The sequence below is a fragment of the Triplophysa rosa genome, linkage group LG9, assembly GCF_024868665.1.
Source record: "Triplophysa rosa linkage group LG9, Trosa_1v2, whole genome shotgun sequence".
NCBI lineage: Eukaryota > Metazoa > Chordata > Actinopteri > Cypriniformes > Nemacheilidae > Triplophysa > Triplophysa rosa.
Genome location: NC_079898.1, coordinates 8,661,488 through 8,683,062, shown reverse-complemented (window position 1 = coordinate 8,683,062; position 21,575 = coordinate 8,661,488). Strand labels below are relative to the sequence as shown.

Here is a 21,575-nt window from a genome sequence, read left to right as displayed (position 1 = left end):
GTGGATGGAATTTCCATTACAGCCCCTATGATACATCCAGGTTTAGATACTGTAGCTATATTAACAAAAAACGCAAAACGTGCTATAAATTATTGAATGTGTTTTGCGTATTGTTATTTAATGTTTAAATGTTATAAAATATCTTTTGAAAAACCACAAACAATGTATTAAACTTGGTTGCATCCATGTTACACTTTCTATTAGATTGCTTAAGGCAAATGAACATTTGATTTAGGAACCTTTAGGTTTTTTGCTAGGGACAATATAAGAAAACAATTCAAACTTGCATCATAATCATTCAACTGTATCATTCAGCTCTTATTGCAAGCCAGTAGATGGCAGTGTCCAGAAGTCTTTGGCTGACCTCTAACTATTTTTTAGCCTGCCTTATTACAAAAACTTAATTACATCATCATTATAGCCCAACATGTTTTTTTATTGATTCAAATGATTGTATCACGTCACCGTTCAGTTCATGGACGTGCATGTGACTACTTACTATATTTTTATGCCACACTATTTGCTAAATTCACATCACAACACAACAGCTGTCTTCAGTTTTAGGGAATGTAATTATTAATCCATTACTAATTATTGAGCTTCTTTACTGTAACAGAAAAATATTGTATTTATTTATTGGCAAACACACCAAAGCAAAAATGAATTGAAATAAGATGTTGAGTACTTGGTGTATTTAAAATGAGTACAGTCTTTGTAAATATGTAAATGCTAAAGAAAGGCTCTACTTTATTAAATAGAGAAAACTCTCTATTTAATGCATTCAGCACACAGGCTATAATTTATTTGCTCTTTCTGAGCTCTTTGTCCTTTTGTTTCAGCCACAATAATTAGATGAGTGATGTCTGCTACAGGATGAATGGCGATCTTGTTTCGACACTGGGACATTTCCCTGGGGCTCATTCTCAGCCTGCAACGACATTGGTCAAAGATGTTCTAGCTTACACTATATGGCCTCACATGAGTCTATCATGCGGTGTGACTCCAAATGATGACATCACCAGTAGGAGGAAAATGAATGCCCCTTTGAGACATTGATAGTGGATGGTTTATGAGTGTGTAGGCTCAGTGTAGCAAGAATAGAAGTGGCCATTTAGGGCTCTTTGAGGGTCTTGAAGCTTACTTCATTCCACCCCCAAAATGCCAGCATCCATGTTAGTGCAGTGAAATCGGCAAGTTGCAGAAATTTCACGGACAACACTTCTTTGTTTGGACATAAATAGACACATGAAAGGCCACGATGAACAAACTTAAACTCCAGGACAAGAATCATTTGCAGTACATGTGATCTTATGTCACAATCATTTGTGTGGATCAGTTTGTATTTGAAAGTATTTTAAAATACTATCATCACTAAATCAACACATTTGCAAAGATGCATCAAACTACATGTATGAAGTGAACAAATAACGTTGTGTACAGAGCAAAAACAAACATTTAATTACATACTATTACTATTTATATTGAATCTATAATATACATTTTTTCTTCATTTTTCTACATTTTTGCTGTCACACCATATGAGACACATTTACACATCTACCCATATATGGTATAGTCTATACCTGTAAGCCAAGATAATTTCTTTCTTTCTTAATGCTGAGTCAGCAGTATATTTATTATTAGCTTTTATATGCATTTTTAAATGAGTATTTACATATATACATATTTGATATTTATATGGATATATGTATAAATATTTTTTTAATTGTAATTTATGAACGTGTGAACATTATAAATCAAGCTAATATGCTATAAAACATGGTTTGTTGTATGTAATATATACAATTGTGTACAGTATAGTACTGTAAACTAATTGACATTATGGATCACCCTCCTATTGATAAGATAAACACGCGCACGCACGCACGCACACACCGTTAAAGGCAACAGATGGCTACTTTGTTTGATTGAATATAATCATTAATCATTCATCTCTTGGCACTCACGCATTATCTCGAATCTCCACGTTTTCAGGGTGGCAACCGAGGCAACGCTCTCTCAACCTGCGCTCTCATTGGACGAGTACGACGCCCGTCACTCCCCCGATCCGTCGGAAGTGCGTTCTCGTTCTGCGTCTCCATGCACTCCGCCAGTCACAACCCGCCTGCGATTTCGCATTGTCGGCCTCTTCTTCACGCCTTTGAACTGGTGCGCAAAGCGGGCTGTCGAGAAGACGTACGGGTTCGCACGGGAGCGAGGCGGCATATATATATGGCCTTGGATTATGTTGCCGTTCCGAGTGATGTGGGATTCAACTCTGCCTCTGCTTTATAAAAACCAGCCTCAGGAATGAGCCGATATGCTTTCTTACTTGCATTTCATTCGCCGAGACTGAGCGTATGAGGAACAGCTAGTTTAACACCGTTTAAAAGCCATCTTTTGTAGACAAAAGACGGCTGCGAAGTAATAGTCAAAAATTCAAGAGGTGAGTACGCCCGTTTGCCTCGTCCTCTTTACGGGGTGTAATGCGGTTTGCTTTGCATATTTTAACACGCTTTATTTTGTGCCGATTTTACGCGTTTGGGTAAAGCCGCCAGCCCGTGAACTCACGGGATTTAATGTAACGGAACGCGAGCGATGTCACAATGTTTCCCCTCTGCGAACGGTACAATGTAACATTCCAACATCCTCGCTCTCCTCTCCACGCTGCTAAGATCACTCACGCGTTGCGGAAAGTTTAGCCTGCTCGGCCCATAAAATGCTCTTGAAACGTCAATTCATCCAATAACATCAGATATTCAGCTTTGCACGCACGAATGTATGCTTTTGTAATTAGCGTGTAAGCATGTTTTGGACAGTTATGCAATGCATGAGTGTAATTTACTGTCGAGAACTGTTTGCGTGGGCAGCGTGCATTATGTTACATTACATTTGCGAGACGTTGCCGTGCATAATTTGTGCCGATTATTAAATCCACTTCAGAGCAGTCAGATGGTTTGCTTTCTTATGGGCAGCATGTGGTTTGTTGACAGCTGATATCACTCGGGTCCTATATGCTGTCTAGTTTATATACGTCATATATTTACGTTTGCCACATTTTATTTCAGTACGTTTAGAGATGGAAAAGTGCATTTGGGTTTTGCAGTAACACACATTTTTTAAATTGTACATGTGTATTCAATCCGATTTTAAGTATTTGACACTTTCCTTGATGTTGACTGAAAGAAATGGAAAAAGTCAAATGTGTGTCTGCACATGTGTGGCTTTCAGAATCAACTGTACATTATCTCAGTTGTTAGTCGTGTTAGTTACAACTCCCTTACAAAAGATTTAACTATTATACAGCTATAAATTATTTCTTTTTCATATCTCGGCTAAACTCTGAAAGTGAGATTACACAATTAACCTTTCTTTGGTTGATTTTTTTCTTTCGAAAAAGAACACACTTCCGGCCCTAAATGTTGTCCAAAAGCCAGGCCACTCATCTGGACCCCATGAGAATAGGCGTGTCTAACCGAGTGAAACTGCGAAGGATATTTTCGGAGTAATATGGACCTGCTTAGCTGTCGTAGACTAACTTTATAATCCTTTTACAGTTCTTCTCTTTTGTGTGTACCTCTGCGTTTGACAACTCTTTTTATATAATGAGCAGGATTTTTATGAAATATTTCAACATTTGCCGATGGCCTAAATTTCTCATCATTTTTCTATAATCTGGTTTGCATTTCAGGATGTGGACTAAAATAGCTTGAATAAGCCATCTTATAAAATAATTACAGCAGCATTGTCTTTTGGTGTAAACGTATATAACACTAATCAAAATACATTTGGGTTGCGTTCATTTTTACCATCCATTTTAACTGCTCACATCTGTGCCTTTTAGACATCTCTACACCAACCATAAGGGTTTTCCTTTATATGCTCCCCATTTTCTTTAGGTAAATTCTCTCCCTTTATCCTTTTCTCAGTGTTGTGTTCACATACCACGGCTTCACTTTCCACACATTGCTGTCTATTTAACAGTCATGTGTAGCCTATTGAGAAAGAATCTTCATGAATGTATGCATATATAGACATTATCATAAAACGAAATACACATGTTTTTTTATATCCTCAAAAGTGGTAGGGTAATGGCGTGTGTATATTTTACAAGGTAAGCAATCGCTTAAGCATGGATTTTCGGGGCTGTCTGTAAATTCCACATGGCCCTTCCATCCAATCGTCCCTCTCCATTGTGCCTCATGAGGAGACGGTTATATAGAGGACCTTGGTGCTGCTCTTTTTGGACAGTTTCCACCCTCTCTGATGGTCTTGTGGACTGAGCCCAGTTGAGGAGGACATGGGCTGTATGAGTTGACTTATCTTATAACAGTCAATCACGCACATCTCTTAGTCTGACACTTCATTTATGCCCTCTCTACGTGACCCACACCGTTGGTGCCTTTTTGTGAGAGAGCTATAGAGGAGTTTCACATCCCACACTGCTGGTCCGATAATGATGTGCTTAAGCTCTAGCCTGGACTACTCATTGTGGGTAATTCTAGGGAACTCTCATGCCTTTCTGCACTTTATCATCGGCGAGAGAGCAGTTTTTAAGAGATGACAGACTATCACGATGTAACTGTCTAATTAGGAGTTTTTGAGGAGAACTTTCACAAGGCAAACATTCACAAAAAGTTAACCGAGGTAAATCCAGCCATTCTGACCATTCCACATCTTTGCCCTCATTTACTGGCAGAAAAGGAAACTATGTTTTTATGCACTAACTTGTGTTGGCGATATTTTGCTGTCTTGAGTAATTCTTGGGAATCGATCGTGCTTTACCAGTTAAGCTACAGGAAAGCTTTCAGGACAAAAATACTTACTTAAAACATTCTGCTTTACGTAAGGAATGTTCACAGATAAATGCCTCTCATTACATTCTTTCTTGAAATCCAAAGCCGTAGGTTTTTTTGAAAGTGATTTGCATAGTCAAGGAAAAAAATGCCAACTTGCATGGAAAAAAGAGGCTGATGCATCTGATACTGCGGTACATTAGAGATGTGTCTGGAGGCGAGAACGGTGGAGTTCGAAAGAGGAGCGTGAGAAATATAAGTATCCATGTCACATCATATCCAGTGTATATCTGTTATGTGAACAGTGCTGCGAGCACAATTCATGCTATTTTAAGTCCCACGATAACCAGTTTGTAAATGTGTTTGACTGAGATCAACATCTTAGTGCATGAACACTTTAGCTTGCATAGTTGTGGTTGGGGTGAGACTGAATAATTGGATGGCTTAAAACACTTGTGCATGGAGTGCTGGATAGGGTTCAGTCCAAAACCCTATCTCAGTGTGTCAGTGTTTCTTAAGTCTTATGTAACTCACTTCCCAGCATCCCACATGCCTTCCATGACATTTTCAAAGTCATTTAATGCTTCTCGAAAGCTTAACACATACAGAGTAATGAAGATTGGTTAGCTCGAGGACTGCAAGACATTATTTCTGTTAACACAGGCAGGTAAACTTGTAAGATCATTTTTAATTTATGTGCTACTGTATTTCTGGATATACTGTAGGTGTAAGTTTTATGATGGTTTGTGCATTGGCTTTGCTGGTTTGGTCTTTCTTAAAGGGGTCATTTGACACGGCTGAAACGAATATTATTGCACCGATTGACCGGCCAGAGACCGGAATCGGCCGATTTTTAGTGTGACTGGCCGGTCAGTCTCATGTCTTGCCGATTCCAAGCCGATCTTCTGTTGCCCGTGATGCGGGCAAGAACGTCACAGCCGTCAGTACACTCAAAGCAGCAAGTAAACATGTAAACGTGCGCGCGCACAGCCTGTCTTTCACGGCTCGTTTATAGTCGCATGTGGGTCCACCAGACCGCGAGTCTCTGCTGACTGACGCGCATCTCTCATGTCAGCTGACTGCACGCGCGTGCACACGCATCATGTACTGTACAGACTGTAGTTCATCTCTCGCTGCTCCGTCTACATGGGGTGTGTATGCTAACAGTGATGCTAAACTCTGACACATGCTAAACTCATGTTCACTCTGTGTAAAACAAACATAAATTCCACTCAACCTGATTCCTTGTCTTACGTTAAAACTGTGGTTATTTCACTTAGGTAAAATGACATTCAACATGACTTCTACTTGTTTTTAAAAATTGAAAATATAAAAAAATGAATAAATCAACCAATATATGTGATATATATCTGATTGAGTTCTTTACTAACACAAAAAACTGCAAATACATATACATCTTTAGAGTAGAATTCACTCATAAGATTTTAAACTTTTTTATTGAAGTTGCAGCAAAAATCAACCCACTTCTTTTAATCCTACAGACCCAAGATAAAGACTATTTATTTTACATTTCAGAAAAAATGAAATAAAACAATGTTAGTTTCATAAACGGAAACAGACGAGAATAAAGTATTTTTTTATTTTTTATTTTTTATTATTATTTTATTGTTATCTTAGACTTTTGTGAGATGAGTACAAAAATGAAAAGGGTAAATTAAGTGACATGTTTAGTTATATTTTATTATTTGTACTTCTTTTCAGTCACAGAGTTCTTCAATTTAAGAGTTGTTTGGGAAAGAGAAGATTCTGTAATTTAATGCAGCTTGGAGAACTGCATTTAGGGAAATTTGGGGAAATTGTAATGTTCAATCATTTATGTAATGAAAATAAAAAAATGTGCATTGAAGAAAAGTTAATATGGTTTTATATACAGTATACTGTCAATTATAGTTTGTGGATAGAAAATCGGAATCGGCAGGTTTCACTTATAATAAAATCGGAAACCAGAATCGGCAATGAAAATTACATGTAAAACAAACCATAATATTTAGAGATGCACCGATTGCAATGTAATGTGTATACACGATTTAAGGTTAAAAAATTTATTTTCCACATACCGTGCATGTTTTGTATCTCCTCTTTGCCCCGCCTCTCTGAAACCCTCAGACTTTTAACAAAGCTCATGGCTCTGAAAAGCGAGGTGTGCTATGATTGGCCAGTTAACCAGTGCGTAGTGATTGGTGGAATACTGCAAGCGTGTGATGGAAATGTAAAGCCTCTTACCATATTTGGAACATCATGTTCCAAAGCAATTGTACTGACAGGTACGCCCACCTTACTTGCGTATACATTTGGGCGGTCTTAGTCAAATCATACCACGAACTGACTTAGATTTGTGGGGGTGTGGTTACACGAGGCGTTTCAGGCAGGTCTGGGTGAGCATTCGCTTTTAGATAGAATGCATCTTTTGTTCCGACACTTTCATTTGTGCAATTTTACGTGTCTAATACATGCATGGGCAACTTATAACACACCAAAGATACAGAAAAACACGTATTTGCGCCATATGACCCCTTTAAATCATAGAGTAGAGGTATTGTTCCAAGGTTCTTTCTGTTGTAAATGTCAAGTGGCCACACATTTATTTTTCTTTGTTTCCAAACATCTTAATTTATGAGAGATAATAAGAAACATTTAGACATTATTATTGTAATGCATTTTATCATCATGTGGTCATTTTGATCCAATTTAATTAATTTTATCATAAGGTAGTTACAAATGGGTCATCATACAGTAGTGCACAAAAGTCTTAAGGCACATTAGTTGTTTTACCTCAAAAATGTGTTTTTGATGATGTGTTTATTGCCTTAGCGTGCCATTTTTAATATCGATACAGATTTTCATACATGAAAAGAAATTAAACAAATTCTCTGTTAGAACAAGGAATCTTGCAGCAGATGGTATAGCCCACACAGAGATCTGATCCATCACAGAGTCAGTTTGGGATTACATGAAGAGAGAGAATAAACTGAGACAACGTAAATCCATAAGAACTGTAGCAAGATGCTTAGAGAAAACACCTGGAAACTCTGTGCATGCTACAACATATTGAATAACTTTTCATACTGAAATCTCACTTTTTTTTGTTACTAAATAAAATACTGTAGTGCCTGTTCTAACTTCTTTCCACTGATGATCAGTGTAGTGTACTGTGCATATAATTTTGTATTTATAAACACAAAAACATACACATAACATGATTTATTTATATTTACCAATAATTTAGATTTTATATAAATGTTTATTGTTTTTTGTATTATATTTTTCTTAAATATGTGCATGTATAAGTATGTGTTTAAAAATACAAAATTAATATGCTCAGTACACAGACGATCTGTTTAATTTAATTTAATTTTTGTTTTTCTGAGCAAAAATAAATATCCTACATTTTTCCCTGATTTACAGAAGACGCCCACTAAGATGTCATTCAGTTTAACAATCTTGTCAGGCATATTTACAACAAAAATCAATTAATGACATATTAAAGACTAATTACTTTCACCCCAAATGCTAATTAGTTGTAATTTTCCATTTTTTAAAATTTGCCTATTTGTCAATAAGAATTTTTTACTCATTTAAAGCACAATAAAATGTAATATGCTCCCTTATTCTTTTATATATTGTAATATGTACAAGTCTGAATAAGCATGTTGTTTGAATTTGTACATAAATATTGTTACACTGAATGACAGTTATTTCAACCAAATTTTGACATTTTATTCTCCAAAAACTTTTACTTACATTTAACGTGCTTTCTATGGACATAAAATCACTTTTGTAATTTTTTTTTGATAGGGACATCTTAACGTTTTTGACCCATGTACTCAGTTCTTATTATGGCAAGATATGTGCGTGATCTCCTGGTGGCCTCAAATTTGCATAATTTGTGCAGCTCAACCACAGTAAAAAAAGCAAGATCAGCACTTTCTCTAAACGGGAACAGAAAGGGCAAAAAAAACCCTCACAGACAGGCTCCCTCTTTAGGTCTGTCTACACAGTCTGTGTGCACCAACACAACACCCCCCCCATCCCCCCTCCAATCACCTCCACCACACCCACCCACCCCCCGTTCACGATACCGTCTTTTTTGTAACTCTCTGCTATGTGATTTAACATGTGTCTGTGTATGTCTGCTGCCATGACAGTGAAAGTTCTTGGTACAGGCTCAGTAATACAGTACATACCAGTAGATCAGCTGGGAGCAGATCTCTCGGTTCATTTATAGCCATGGCCTTGTGTTCTTGCATGTCTGCCTGGCAACTCTGTGCTAACTGTACCTTGTACTTCAATGTCTACACCTAGGATTCAAAATCAAGCCTAGAAGTAATTTTGTATTTTGAAAATTTGTTAACAAAGAAATTAGCAAATTAGTGATAAACACCACTGTAAAAAAAGCTCGCCTTGCTTTCATTAAAGCACCTAGAATGCTCTTCGGAAGACAAAAACACAAAAGACATACTAAATGCAATGTATTGTTATGCAGATTTTCATTAAACTAACTGTATTCAATTGCAAACATTCTTTTAATATATGTGCAAGTTGTAATATGTGTAACATGTCCATTTTGAGCTTAACATATTCACACACTATATTCCTATCAGAATAGTGTTTTCATTATAATTTACACATCTGCACTGCATTGGAGCTTGTATCCGTGAAATATATTTTAATCACTAATTCTTTGTGTCTGTTTTCCTAACAGGTCTATGGAGAAAGTTGGCAAGATGTGGGGTAACCTCAGGAATCGATGCCAAGCTCTCTTCCACACCGATGGCTCCGAGTCCAATTTGTGTAGCCAGGATGTCAATCGTGTCCTCTGTGTGGTAGACTCAAGAGGAGGAACACGTGCAAGTGAACCCAGTGGAACTAGGTCTTCCACCCCCTCACGAAGCTTGTCACCTCTCCCAGTGGCAACTGGAGGTCGCCGAGGCCATAACTGTGTTGCAGATTTTCCCCAGATAGTTGAAATCTCTATTGACAAAGACAGCGAGGATGCACGGAGGGGCCCTCATGTGCGTAGGGACTCCTACTCTCGTCATGCTCCCTGGGGAGGTAAAAAGAAGCATTCATGCTCAAATAAAACGCAAAGTTCACTTGAGGCTGACAGGCGAACAGGGCGCTCAAGAGGAAGTACGGCCAGGAGGGATCGTCGCTATGGGATTAGCTCCATCCAAGAGAATAATGATTCTGTAGGAGCTGGCAGCAGTGGGCGCAGCCTTAGTGCCCGTTCCTTGCACCAGCGACTTAAAGATACTGTAGGCCTGTGTCTTCCCTTGCCCACACACCACCGCTCTCAATCTGCGAGAGGTCCGGTGTCTTCCAAACGTAAGATCCACCTGACTGAACTGATGTTAGAAACGTGCCCTTTCCCACCTGGTTCTGATTTGGCCAACAAGTGGCACCTTATCAAGCAGCATACGGCACCGGTCAGCCCTCATTCATCAACTGCTCTTTTGGATGCATTTGATTCAGCACATCCCTCCCCGGAGGATGAGGAAGAGAAACTCCGTGAGCGACGCAGGCTTAGCATAGAGGAAGGAGTGGACCCTCCTCCGAATGCGCAAATCCATACACTGGAGGCGACTTCACAGAGCTCTTCTGTCTATAAACTGGGACCAAAGATGGCTCCTGGTGTTGGCGAAGGAATTGTGGAGGGCAGGAGTATGGGAACAGTCTCTTCTATTTCTGGGGGCTTGTCCGGGATTGCCGCACAGGTTGCTGCGAGTATGGCGACGCCAGCCCACTCTGTCGACTGTGATTCCGAGGAGGACTCAACAACCCTCTGCTTACAGACAAGGAGACCCAAACAGAGGCACGCCTCTGGGGATGCTCATTGCTCCAGACAGCAGGGGCCTTGGAAGGTCCACACGCAGATAGACTACATCCATTGTTTGGTGCCTGATCTACAGGCCATAACCGCACTTCCCTGTTATTGGGGAGTGATGGACCGGTACCAAGCAGAAGCGCTGCTGGATGGACGGCCAGAAGGCACTTTCTTGCTGCGTGACTCTGCCCAGGAGGACTACCTGTTTTCTGTCAGTTTTCGACGCTACAATCGTTCGCTGCACGCACGCATTGAACAATGGAATCACAACTTTAGCTTTGATGCGCACGACCCTTGTGTCTTCCACTCTACCACTGTTACAGGCCTACTGGAGCACTACAAAGACCCCAGTGCCTGTATGTTCTTTGAGCCCCTTCTCACGGCTCCCCTACATAGGACCTTCCCCTTTAGCCTTCAGCATCTGGCACGAGCCGCCATCTGCAGACACACCACCTATGATGGCATTGGTGCCCTGCCGCTGCCGCCAACCATGCAAGACTTCCTCAAGGAGTATCACTACAAACAGAAAGTACGGGTGCGCTGGCTGGAAAGAGAGCCACCACTCAAGGTCAAATGAGGTCTGGCTTTGGGCATGACCGAGGCAGATGTAGTGTAGGCAGGATCCCTGCTGCCAGAAAAGTGTGGCTCGTATTATCCATCATACAGCTGGCTTAAGACACGCAGCATTGGAGGATGTTATGAACTCACACCAATATTTTTGTTAATACTACACATGGAATCCATAAGTATGATGCAAAGCAGCAGTACATGTTATCAGGCTAGCTTATGTGCTTAAGTCTTGAGCATTGCTCTTTATGCTCCCTGCTTTTTATTTTCTAGTGTTTTCACTATTTTGAGCAGTATAAAAAAGCATTACATTAAATAGACTCCTGCTTGTTTAGCAAATCTACATAAGCTTAGTCCAGTGTTAAAATATATTCAACTAATTTGTGGAACTCTTCATACCTTGAAATAACGGCTAGTCTGTAAAACCTGATGTTAAATATCTAGATGCATTAACTGTATATTTGCTAAGTCATTGCTAATTTGTCAGCAATACCTTCTCGATACTTCAGCCTCCTGCACGTGTCGGGTTCCCTGAGGCAGCACTTGTTAAGCACTGTGTACATGGACAGGGTCACAGTTAGACACACACCTCCCAGCACGAAGCATGTTTTATTTTTAAAATGGTGGCAGACAGAAGTGAAAGGCATAATTGCATAAAGAGGAGGGAGCAGTTACGCGTAAAAAGCTACCATTTACTCTCACGCAGTAACCACAGAGAGTGGGCACACAGGCGCAGAGTACCATGTGCCATATGATAGAGAGGGTGTTATTTAAAACTAGGACCTCGTGAAGTGTCATATCCCAGCATTACCCTAGTTTTTAACAATCTATTTTACTATTGTCTATTTTTATCGGTGACAGTCGAAAATGGCACTTTAATTGTTGTCTGTATACCGCACAAAGACATATAGACTTAAGTGCATACGTATAAATGGATTATATTGTGTCTATCTTTTTATGGACCTTAAGCATTAGACGTCAGTTTTAACCCCTCGTTCTCCTATATTCTCAGCACGAGTCACCCAAAGTAGATGTCGGTTGGGAAGTATCTCTTACCGAGCCTGCGCATACGGTATGGCTTTATTTAAGCCAACATGGCTACATATGCAACCACCTAAAGTGGACAGAGATAGTAATCTTAAACATGTACAGATTCCCTGATTGTTTTCACTTTAGATATAGTTCAGACACAGACAGATGCCATCGCTGTGTATATATTTAATGTTTGTTGGATTGATGTCCGGTTCTGTCGTTACGTCTGGTTGGTTCCACCTGATGATGTTGCACTTTCAATCATTGTGAAGCAGCTATGCTTTCCTTGTCAAAATTATGTGCACTAATGATTGAGATTCCCTGAACACTGTAAAAAAAACTTTTTTTTAAAACTTTTGTAAATCTTTGGCCTTAATAACAAAACCTTTCGATTGAGGCCAACAAAATCATGCTTGTATAAAATCAGAGGTTTGGCATTGCACTGGTGTGCTCTTGAAGTCCAGTCAGATGTCAGCCAGTGCAGAAAAGTTGCATAATGTGTGTACCATGGGACAGTTTGCAGTATTAGGGTGTTTGGTGATCAGCGACCAAAGGTGTGCATCTTAGGTTATTGTGCATGAATAATCGTCCTCCATGACATTTGGTTATTTGAGCACAATGCCTCATGTATCGTGTCCCGAGTCGCACTTGTTTTTAAAGCCATTTATTTTAGCTGCAATTAAATACGTTTTCAGAACCTGTCTGGGATCTTGCTGAAAGGAAGTCATTTTGTTAGTCTTTGGGCTTTTTTCTCTAATTTTCCATTTGAACAACCTGACTGAAAACTCAACACATCCACCTTTACATTTCTTCCAATGTGTACACTGTACGCTCTGTGTACAGTTTTATATTATGTCAACTTTGAACTGGTACATGTCAGATGATGTCATTTTAAGACTTTAGCAGGAATACTACATTTCTCATTGAGTTTCTAGAAAGCTCGTCACTAAAGCACTTGGTCACAGCTTCAAAGCCTCAAGTCATTTTAAATAAAAAAAATTACAGGGGCCTCAAAAATGGATTGACAACTTAAAAACACGCAGTGTTACTTCCATTGGATTAGATAACAAAATGTCAAAGCAAGTGATCCTTAGCTGGTCACGAGCTGGTTTAATCTGATCCTTAGCTGGTCATGAGTTTAGGACCAGCACATGACCAGCTCAAACCAGCTACCTTGCTTCAAAACATATCTAACCAGCATATGCTGGATTTTCAACAGGGTTTTAAGGGGAACATGAATAACACTACTCAAAAATCATTAACACAGGACTGCAGGCACATTACACCAATATTGAGACATTGACAAAGCTTCCAGGATGCATTTATGAAAGAAAGCGAGCATCATTTTTGAGGTCCGTTAAACGCTTCCTCACCAAACCCATTGCATTTACACTCAAACTGTGTTTTAAAACACCGTGGAAGTCATTTGGGACTCTTTTTGCTACTACACAGTGAGCGCGTCTCTCCTGGCAGAGTTACGCCCTGCCTTACACGCACTAATCACAGGCTAAATTTAATATGTTAGCCTCTAAATTTACCACCTGCTAAAAGGACCACTCTGTGTTTCCTAATGCTGTGAAAATAGTGAAGTGCTCCAGTTTTTCCTCTTCCTCCCCGTTCTGACCACATCCTCATCATCACTCACTTTTCTGGATATGTAGAGCTGAAAGCAGAAAGCCGGTTGTTTGTCTAGTCTGCATGCTACGCTAAAGTTAGCATTAGCATAGGGCTAAAACACACAGTGCTCCATTGAGCAAGATTGAATGCTACAGAAACGGTGCCGTCGTGTATGAAACCGCAGCTGCTATTTAGTTAATAGTTGAGAGAATGTATCGCGAGGGAAATGACACACCAAACTTAATCCAACACAGTGTTCTTCAGTCACTCAGGCAAGGTTTATTGCATTTAAAATAAGGGACATAAAATCGCAACAGTCAGTCTGCAGAAGGCAACAAAGATGCCAGTGAGGAGTCTTATGAGACTTCTGTGAACTGCGTCTTGTGCTTACGGCCGGGGGACGTTTTTTCTTGGCTTTTAATAGTTAACAAGTGGACAATTGTGAAACAGCTTCTCTATACAGAGGAGTCTGGTGTGTTTTGCCCTTTTCCCCATGGGAAATGTCTTATGTCAGCCACTGTAGCACATACTGACCATGTCAAGTAGACCCTGCTTGCAATTTATGCGGTGAAATGTTGCTTGACACATACTCAAATGTACTTGCACGCATACTGAAATGTACCCACAGTTGTTAAATGTCGAATTTGTTGCCCCTATGATTACAAACAGTATTGTCTTGAATTTGACTTTGTGTTTAAGTTAGAGTGAGTTATATAATGCACTATATGCCCCTGAATGGGGCAGGGCAGTAAATGATCTTGAATTTACTAATCCTGTTTAGTACTCTCACAGCTTTCTTTTAGTGCCAATGTGTAAACCTCTGGGGCTTTATTTATGTAATCATCCTTAATGTTAACACAAAATATTCTCTGAAATGTTCCAACAAGCAATTAAGACGTATATGCATGTTTGCGAATCATTAAAAAACCCACAAGCACTCCACTATCTATAAATATATGTAACGGGACAAAATTAAATTCATGTAAATATGGCGAAATTTGTTCGTTGTACATGTAGAAATGATTAGATGTGTGCTTTATAAATAAGGTCCCAGATCTTTCTGACTTTGGTGTCAAAATTTGTGGGGTTGAGTAATATTTTTATGCAAGCAGAGTAGCATTTAACAAGATTATTATTTTTACATAAATCATATCTAATACACAGTGAGTGTGATGTAACCATGGTGGCAATCATACGCCACTTTAATGCTAAACGTGCACGCTTGTAGCAGTAGGTTACTGTATGTGTGTGGTGGCTGTGCTGACAGGGCTTGATGATGACAGGGGCTAATGGTTGTCATTTTGCCTTATACGTTATGACCAATCACAACAGCCTTCCCAGCTGCCACAGGCTAACCCATATCTAATCATACAAGTATCACCAAATATTCTTCTCTGTTCCTTTTCATCATATTGTCTCTTAAAGAACTAATGTCTCGATGGAAGAGTATGTAGAAAACCAAGATGTTCACATTTTAGTTTTGGTGTTTTTGTTTGTCTTGTATGCCTATTTTCTTTGTTTTTCTTCGCATAACCTGTTCATTGTTACAGCCAATGCACTTGTAGTTGTCACTCTTGGTGCTTTGTGAATGCTTCATTGTCTTAATATTATTAATAAAAAAATATTGAGTGTATACCGTGCTGTAAATGGATATCTGTTAGATTTGTTAATGTCACATACAGTATCTCAACTAACAATAAGGTTTTGAGATTTTATTTTGCTGTTTACATTTTGCCAAAACCACACTGTAAAAAACAACTATAGCATTACTTTTTTGTGTAAATTTGCGCATAGTTTGCAAAAAGTTTTTAAAGTAAATTGTACTTATTTTTTGCACACAAATTTGCAAATAAAGTAAATCTACTTTGTTTTTTTACAATGTATTAGGCTATTTACAGAGCTTATCAAATGTCCCACAACTGGTCAACTTGAATTGTATTTTCTGATTGTTATAATTCCATAGTTCAGGAGATTTTTCAGAGTTCTCAAAAGTCTCAGTTGTGTTTCATTCAAGTGACAAATGAAAAGAAAAAAAAATGTTAAAAAAAGTTAAAATACACAAGGAGTATTAAGATTTACAATTATTGTTCTTTATAGAGATAACATATTCAGCATTTGAGTAAATTTGATGAGAAATATTTCAGTTCATAATTACATTTTATTGAAATCCGATCTCAGTTTGTGACAATGATTTATTCATTCAATTTTATTTATATAGCGATTTTCACAATGTGCATTGTTCCAAAGCAGCTTTACAGGAGAAAGTAAGAAAAACAGAAAACCACAGAGAGGGTAAAACACAGCACAGTGCATGGTGTTTATAGAACAAGCAAGATCATTCTAGTAAATAATATCTAATAAATGCAGTCTCCAGGTGAGCAAGCCAACACTGCCCTGTGGCGAGGAACCCAAACTCCAATGATAAATAAATGGAGAAAAAAAAACCTCGGGAGAAACCAGGCTCAGCCGGGAGGGCCAGGTCTCCTCTGACGTGTCACTGAATAAATGTTTATGAAGAATAGGGAGAGCTTATTAGTTGGTAGTTTTGATCGATATCAGACAACAGAGCAATGTTACAAGCAGAGAAATTAGTAATGGCATAATGTAACTGAGTGCAGCTATAACTTCACTGCTGTCATGTGATGTAAATTTAGCATTAAATACTAAGTATTATAAATTTAGCATTAATGTGACAAGTAGTCCGTCTCTGCTCTTGGGTGGTGATGGAATTGCCTGAGATGGAGCTGGGATGGTCAGTCAGTCCGCAGGAGGATGGCACGGGATGTTCAGATGGAGCTGGTGTAATCTCTAGTTAGGGAGAGGCATATGACGTTCATCTGTGCTGGCGTAATCTCTCCCTACCTCGGGATGGGCGTCCTGAGGCGGGGGAGGAGGGCAGAAAGAGAATAATTAGTGTAGCTGCTGTTCATTAATTAATTAATTTATTTATTTAGCATATTTTGCATTAAGTGAATGCTTGGCTGAAAAGATGTGTCTTTAATCTAGATTTAAATCGGGAGAGTGTGTCTGACCCTCGAATAGTATCGGGAAGGCTATTCCAGAGTTTAGGTGCTTACATATGAGGAAGCTCCGCCCCCTTTGGTGGATTTAGTTATTCTAGGTGTTATCAAAAGTCTGGAGTTTTGAGATCTTAGAGAGCGTGATGGGTTGTAGTGTGGTAGAAGCTCTGTTATGTAGGTAGGGGCTAAACTGTTTAAGTCTTTATAAGTGACTAAAAGAACTTTAAAGTCAATACGATGCTTAATGGGTAACCAGTGAAGGGTTAATAACATTGGGGTTATGTGATCATATTTTCTGGACCTGGTTAGAACTCTGGCAGCTGCATTCTGAACTAACTGTAGTTTGTTTATTGATGCTGCAGGACAACCACTAAGCAGTGCATTACAGTAGTCAAGTCTTGAGGTCACAAATGCATGAATAAGCTTCTCTGCGTCAGCAACACATAAAATATTTTGTATTTTGGCAACATTTCTAAGGTGGAAGAAGGCTGTTTTGTGACATTTGAGATGTGATTTTTAAATGACAGGTTGCTGTCTAATATAACGCCTAGGTCTGTAACTGTATTTGTTGGAGTAACAGTGCAGCCCTCAATTTGCAGGTTATAATCCGAAATATTCTGCTCACGTGTCTTTGGTCCGATAAGTAATATTTCTGTTTTATTGGAATTTGAAAGAAGGAAATTACAAGTCATCCAATGTTTTATAGCTTCAATGCACTTATCAATTTGGACAGCTGGAAGGAATCATCTAGTCTTGATGAGATATATAGCTGAGTATCATCTGCATAACAGTGGAAGCTAATTCCATGTTTTCTAATAATGTTTCCAAGGGGCAGCATGTATATGCAGAATAGCAAGGGTCCTAAAACCGATCCCTGAGGTAATCCATAATTTACTTGCGTTAGATTTGATGATTCCCCATTTAAATGGACAAATTGATGTCGGTCTGATAAGTAAGATCTGAACCATTGTAGTGCCTGTCCCTGAATACCGGTATAATTGTGTAAGCGATCTAGAAGTATTTTATGGTCTACAGTATCGAACGCAGCACTAAGGTCAAGCAGGACTAGGAGTAAGATGTTACCTTTATCTGATGCTATAAGCAGGTCGTTTGTCATTTTAACGAGTGCGTTTTCAGTGCTATTATGTGATCTAAAGCCTGACTAAAATATTTCGTGCATGTCATTATTTTGTAAGAAAGAGCACAACTGAGTGGACACTACTTTTTCTAGTATTTTATACAGGTTATAAATGGGCTCAATTGCAACGGGTAATAACTCTTTTAATAATTTAGTTGGTATGGGGTCTAATAAGCAAGTTGTAGGTTTAGATGTTGCAATAAGTTTAATTAAATCTTCCTGTTTTATAGGTGAAAAACACTGTAGCCTTTCTTTTGGGGCGATGGTTGGTACTAATTCATAGGACAGACATGGAGGTTGAGTTTTTATTATTTTGTCTCGTATGTTTTCGATTTTCTTTGTAAAAAAATGAGTGAATTCATTGCTACCAAGGTGCGGCAGAATACCCAGGTCAGGTGATGTCTGTTTATTTCTTAATTTAGCAACTGTACTAAATAAAAGCCTTGGATTGTTTTTGTTAGTTTCTATGAGGTTTCGGAGGTGCTCAGCCTTTGCTGCTATTAGTGCCTTTTTATAACAGTTTGCACTCTCTTTCCAAGCAATTTTAAAGACCTCTAATTGAGTTTGTTTCCATTTACGCTCCAGTTTACATGTTTCTCTTTTAAGGGCGCGAGTGGTGCTATTGTACCATGGTGCTATGTTTTTCTCTAGGTATGGGAGAAAAAATCGATTCACATATGATTATTGCTAGCGATTCGAATCGATTCACAAATTTCAAAAATATTTTTTTTAAACGTTACTAAATATAAAAACCTGACGTCTTTGGTGCAAATAAGGCAGAAGTCAACTGCAAGAGCGGTGCAGCACCCGGACCTTTTACAGAGTGCCCACCTCACGCACAAACACAGCGGAGCATACTGGAGCAGTAGAGAAAGAGAGAAAACCAAATACATTTTCAGCCCTATAGGTCTAAAGTGAGTGAAAGTGAAAGTGACCTATTAGTCAGATATGACCCATAGTCAGATGTGACCCATACCCGAAATGTGACCTCTGCATTTAACCCATCCAGAGAGTAGTGAACACAAGCACAGCAAGTGCATGTGACTAAACTGCAAGATAAACGAAGTACATTTTTAGGATGGTCTTTCTCTGCATCTGCTCTGTACAGTGAGTTAGCGGCAGGGAGAAACAGCGCATTCAATTTACTACACCGCAGCTGACTTGTCAGTAAGTGCAAAATAGAATTGCCCATAACCTGTCACTGTTCAGACTTAAGAACATGAACAAACTTCTGTAAATATGCACCGTTTGTTAGCCAGACGGATGCACTGGGTGCTCTGCACGGGACGGGACTAATACACTAATATTGGTAAAACAACCGCTCCTTCAATGTACGTGTGTATGATGATTTTGTCATACGATGTGGCAGAGTTGAAATTTACTTGTACTTTTAAGCCTTGATTTAGTAAATCATTAGAGTAAACTCAACTTAAAGATTTTAAGTTTATTTCATTCAGTCAGTTTGCTAACGTTAGCAAACGTTAACGTTATACACATTATGGTAACAGAACTCATTAATCTTCAGATAAGGAGCAGGACAATAAAACAAAAAACGTTTTAAAGTGCACTAAATAACGTTTGAAAAAGTGGAAAATCTTATGTGTTAGATTTTAATGTCATTCAATAAGATTCTTGCCCCGTCACTATCATAGCAGAAATTATTGTTTCAGCTCATGCACATGAGCTCCACTGTGATTTGGCCTGGAGGTCAGCCGTATTATTTGTCCTTTTGAAATGAAATATAAATAGCATGCAGGTTATCGGTTACACATCACCCACCCAAAGCTCATGAATAATTGAGCGTATCTTTTGGATACGCAGAACTGAGTGGAAGAAAAGAAGGCATTTATATTTACTTTATTGAAAATTATATAATTCATCGCTCAAGCGATGCTGGACCATCAGTGAAACCCAATCTGGAAAACAACACACTCTCAAATTCTGCTCTTTGTAGCAAGCTGTGTGTACAGATTGAATTCTAACCAGCGCGCTCAGTTTATTCAAATTTTTTCTTTGATGAAAGCAAGCTGGTCAATGGGTGAATGAAAAGCATTCCTGGTTATTCTATTCTAGAGTCTTTCATTAGGTTGCAGAGACATTTCCAACTCTGCTCACGTTTTCCATAGCCGGCGTAGCTCAGGAGCACCAAGCCCTCCCTAAGGAACAGTACTCCCAAAATGAGTTCAGACTTTCTTTTGTGTAATACAAAGGGGGCATGTGGCAGACTTTTTAAAATAATAAAAAGTAAAGGAGGACTGGGAATGTAAAGCTCCAAAATGTAAAAAAACCCCACCATAAATGCAATCAATGCAATATGTATCTTGTATTCAATTTTCATTAACAATCTTCTCAATTTATTGAGCTGCTTCTACGAGCATCAAGCATCTTATTTGTAAATGCACTCAGACTGATTTTGTGAGTTAAATGTATCAAGATGCATTTCAAAAGACTGTTTTGTTCAATTGACCATTGCTACTTTTCTCAAATCTTTGCATGCAAGGAGAACATTTCTGTAAATAATGACTTAACTTTCCAGCTGTTCTGCATAATTCAATTGCATGGTTTTAGTAGACGTGGAATAGTACTGCTGATTTGAAAGAACATGACACATGCACTTTTCTCATACCTCACATCTCCACACATCATCCATAAGCGATGCAGTATGATAGAGAGGCGGAAAAAGCTGCCGTCTGCCACTATGGACAGCCTCCAAGTCTGTGGCGGCAAAGTAAATGATGACCTCTCACTCACCTCTGCCTGCCAAATACACACACACACACATGCACAGGCTCCCATCCATCTTTCATACCCATCCCTAGATAGTATTTTACACCCAGTGTGGATGGCGGCCGTCAAGCGTGCATGAGGGGCCTAAATCGGCCTCCTGTACACCAGGCTGGCAATCACAGCCAAGAAAAACAGCCATCACTATCACACTGTCATCTGGAGAAACCAGCCTTGCCTCTACAGCGGATTAACCACAAGCTCATGAAAACATGATGACTGTACCATGTATCTGCAAGATTAAACCGCCTGATACAGGAGGCGTGTTTAAGTCCTTTTGGCACAATTTGGCTCCCCACTTAAAATGTCAGCTGGCACATTGCCTTTGCCAGTCAACTGTATGTGGGAAAACGTGAAAGAGAGCCACAAATATGCAGCACACAATGTACGGTTAAATAAAAACGATCAAGTAAATTTAACTGACAAATGACAATGTGAACTCATGAAATAGATTTAAGTGGGATTTTGTTTAACCAAAGGCTTTTAGCTATTTGATTTTGTGACACTAGTGACACAGTAACATGTTTTATAATCCAAAATGAAGGTTCATGTATTTTCATGGGCATCTGTATGTTATTCAAATTTCTTCATAATAAGGTCTGAATGTTATAACTTTATTGACCTAATTATAATTCATATATAATATACTTATATACTATATATATATATATATAAGTATACTTTCCATTTCAGGTGATATAACAAATCTTTTTAAACACCCCACCATAAAGAACCTAGCTTCATTCTGCCATGTCGCACCTGCTTTTCACAGGGAG

General features: G+C 38.9%; 1 protein-coding gene across 1 annotated transcript; it reads left to right on the top strand.

Moving 5' to 3' along the window:
* The first annotated feature begins 2,003 nt into the window (after positions 1-2,003).
* socs5b (suppressor of cytokine signaling 5b) lies at positions 2,004-21,350 on the top strand. Its single transcript, XM_057341997.1, has 2 exons — positions 2,004-2,446; positions 9,520-21,350. The coding sequence occupies exon 2, from the start codon at positions 9,524-9,526 to the stop codon at positions 11,216-11,218; it is 1,695 nt and encodes a 564-aa protein (XP_057197980.1). The 5' UTR covers positions 2,004-2,446; positions 9,520-9,523; the 3' UTR covers positions 11,219-21,350.
* The last annotated feature ends 225 nt before the right edge of the window (positions 21,351-21,575 follow it).

Excerpts from the sequence above, each read along its gene's own strand:
- socs5b (XM_057341997.1), top strand. The coding sequence starts at position 9,524 with ATGGAGAAAGTTGGCAAGATGTGGGGTAACCTCAGGAATCGATGCCAA.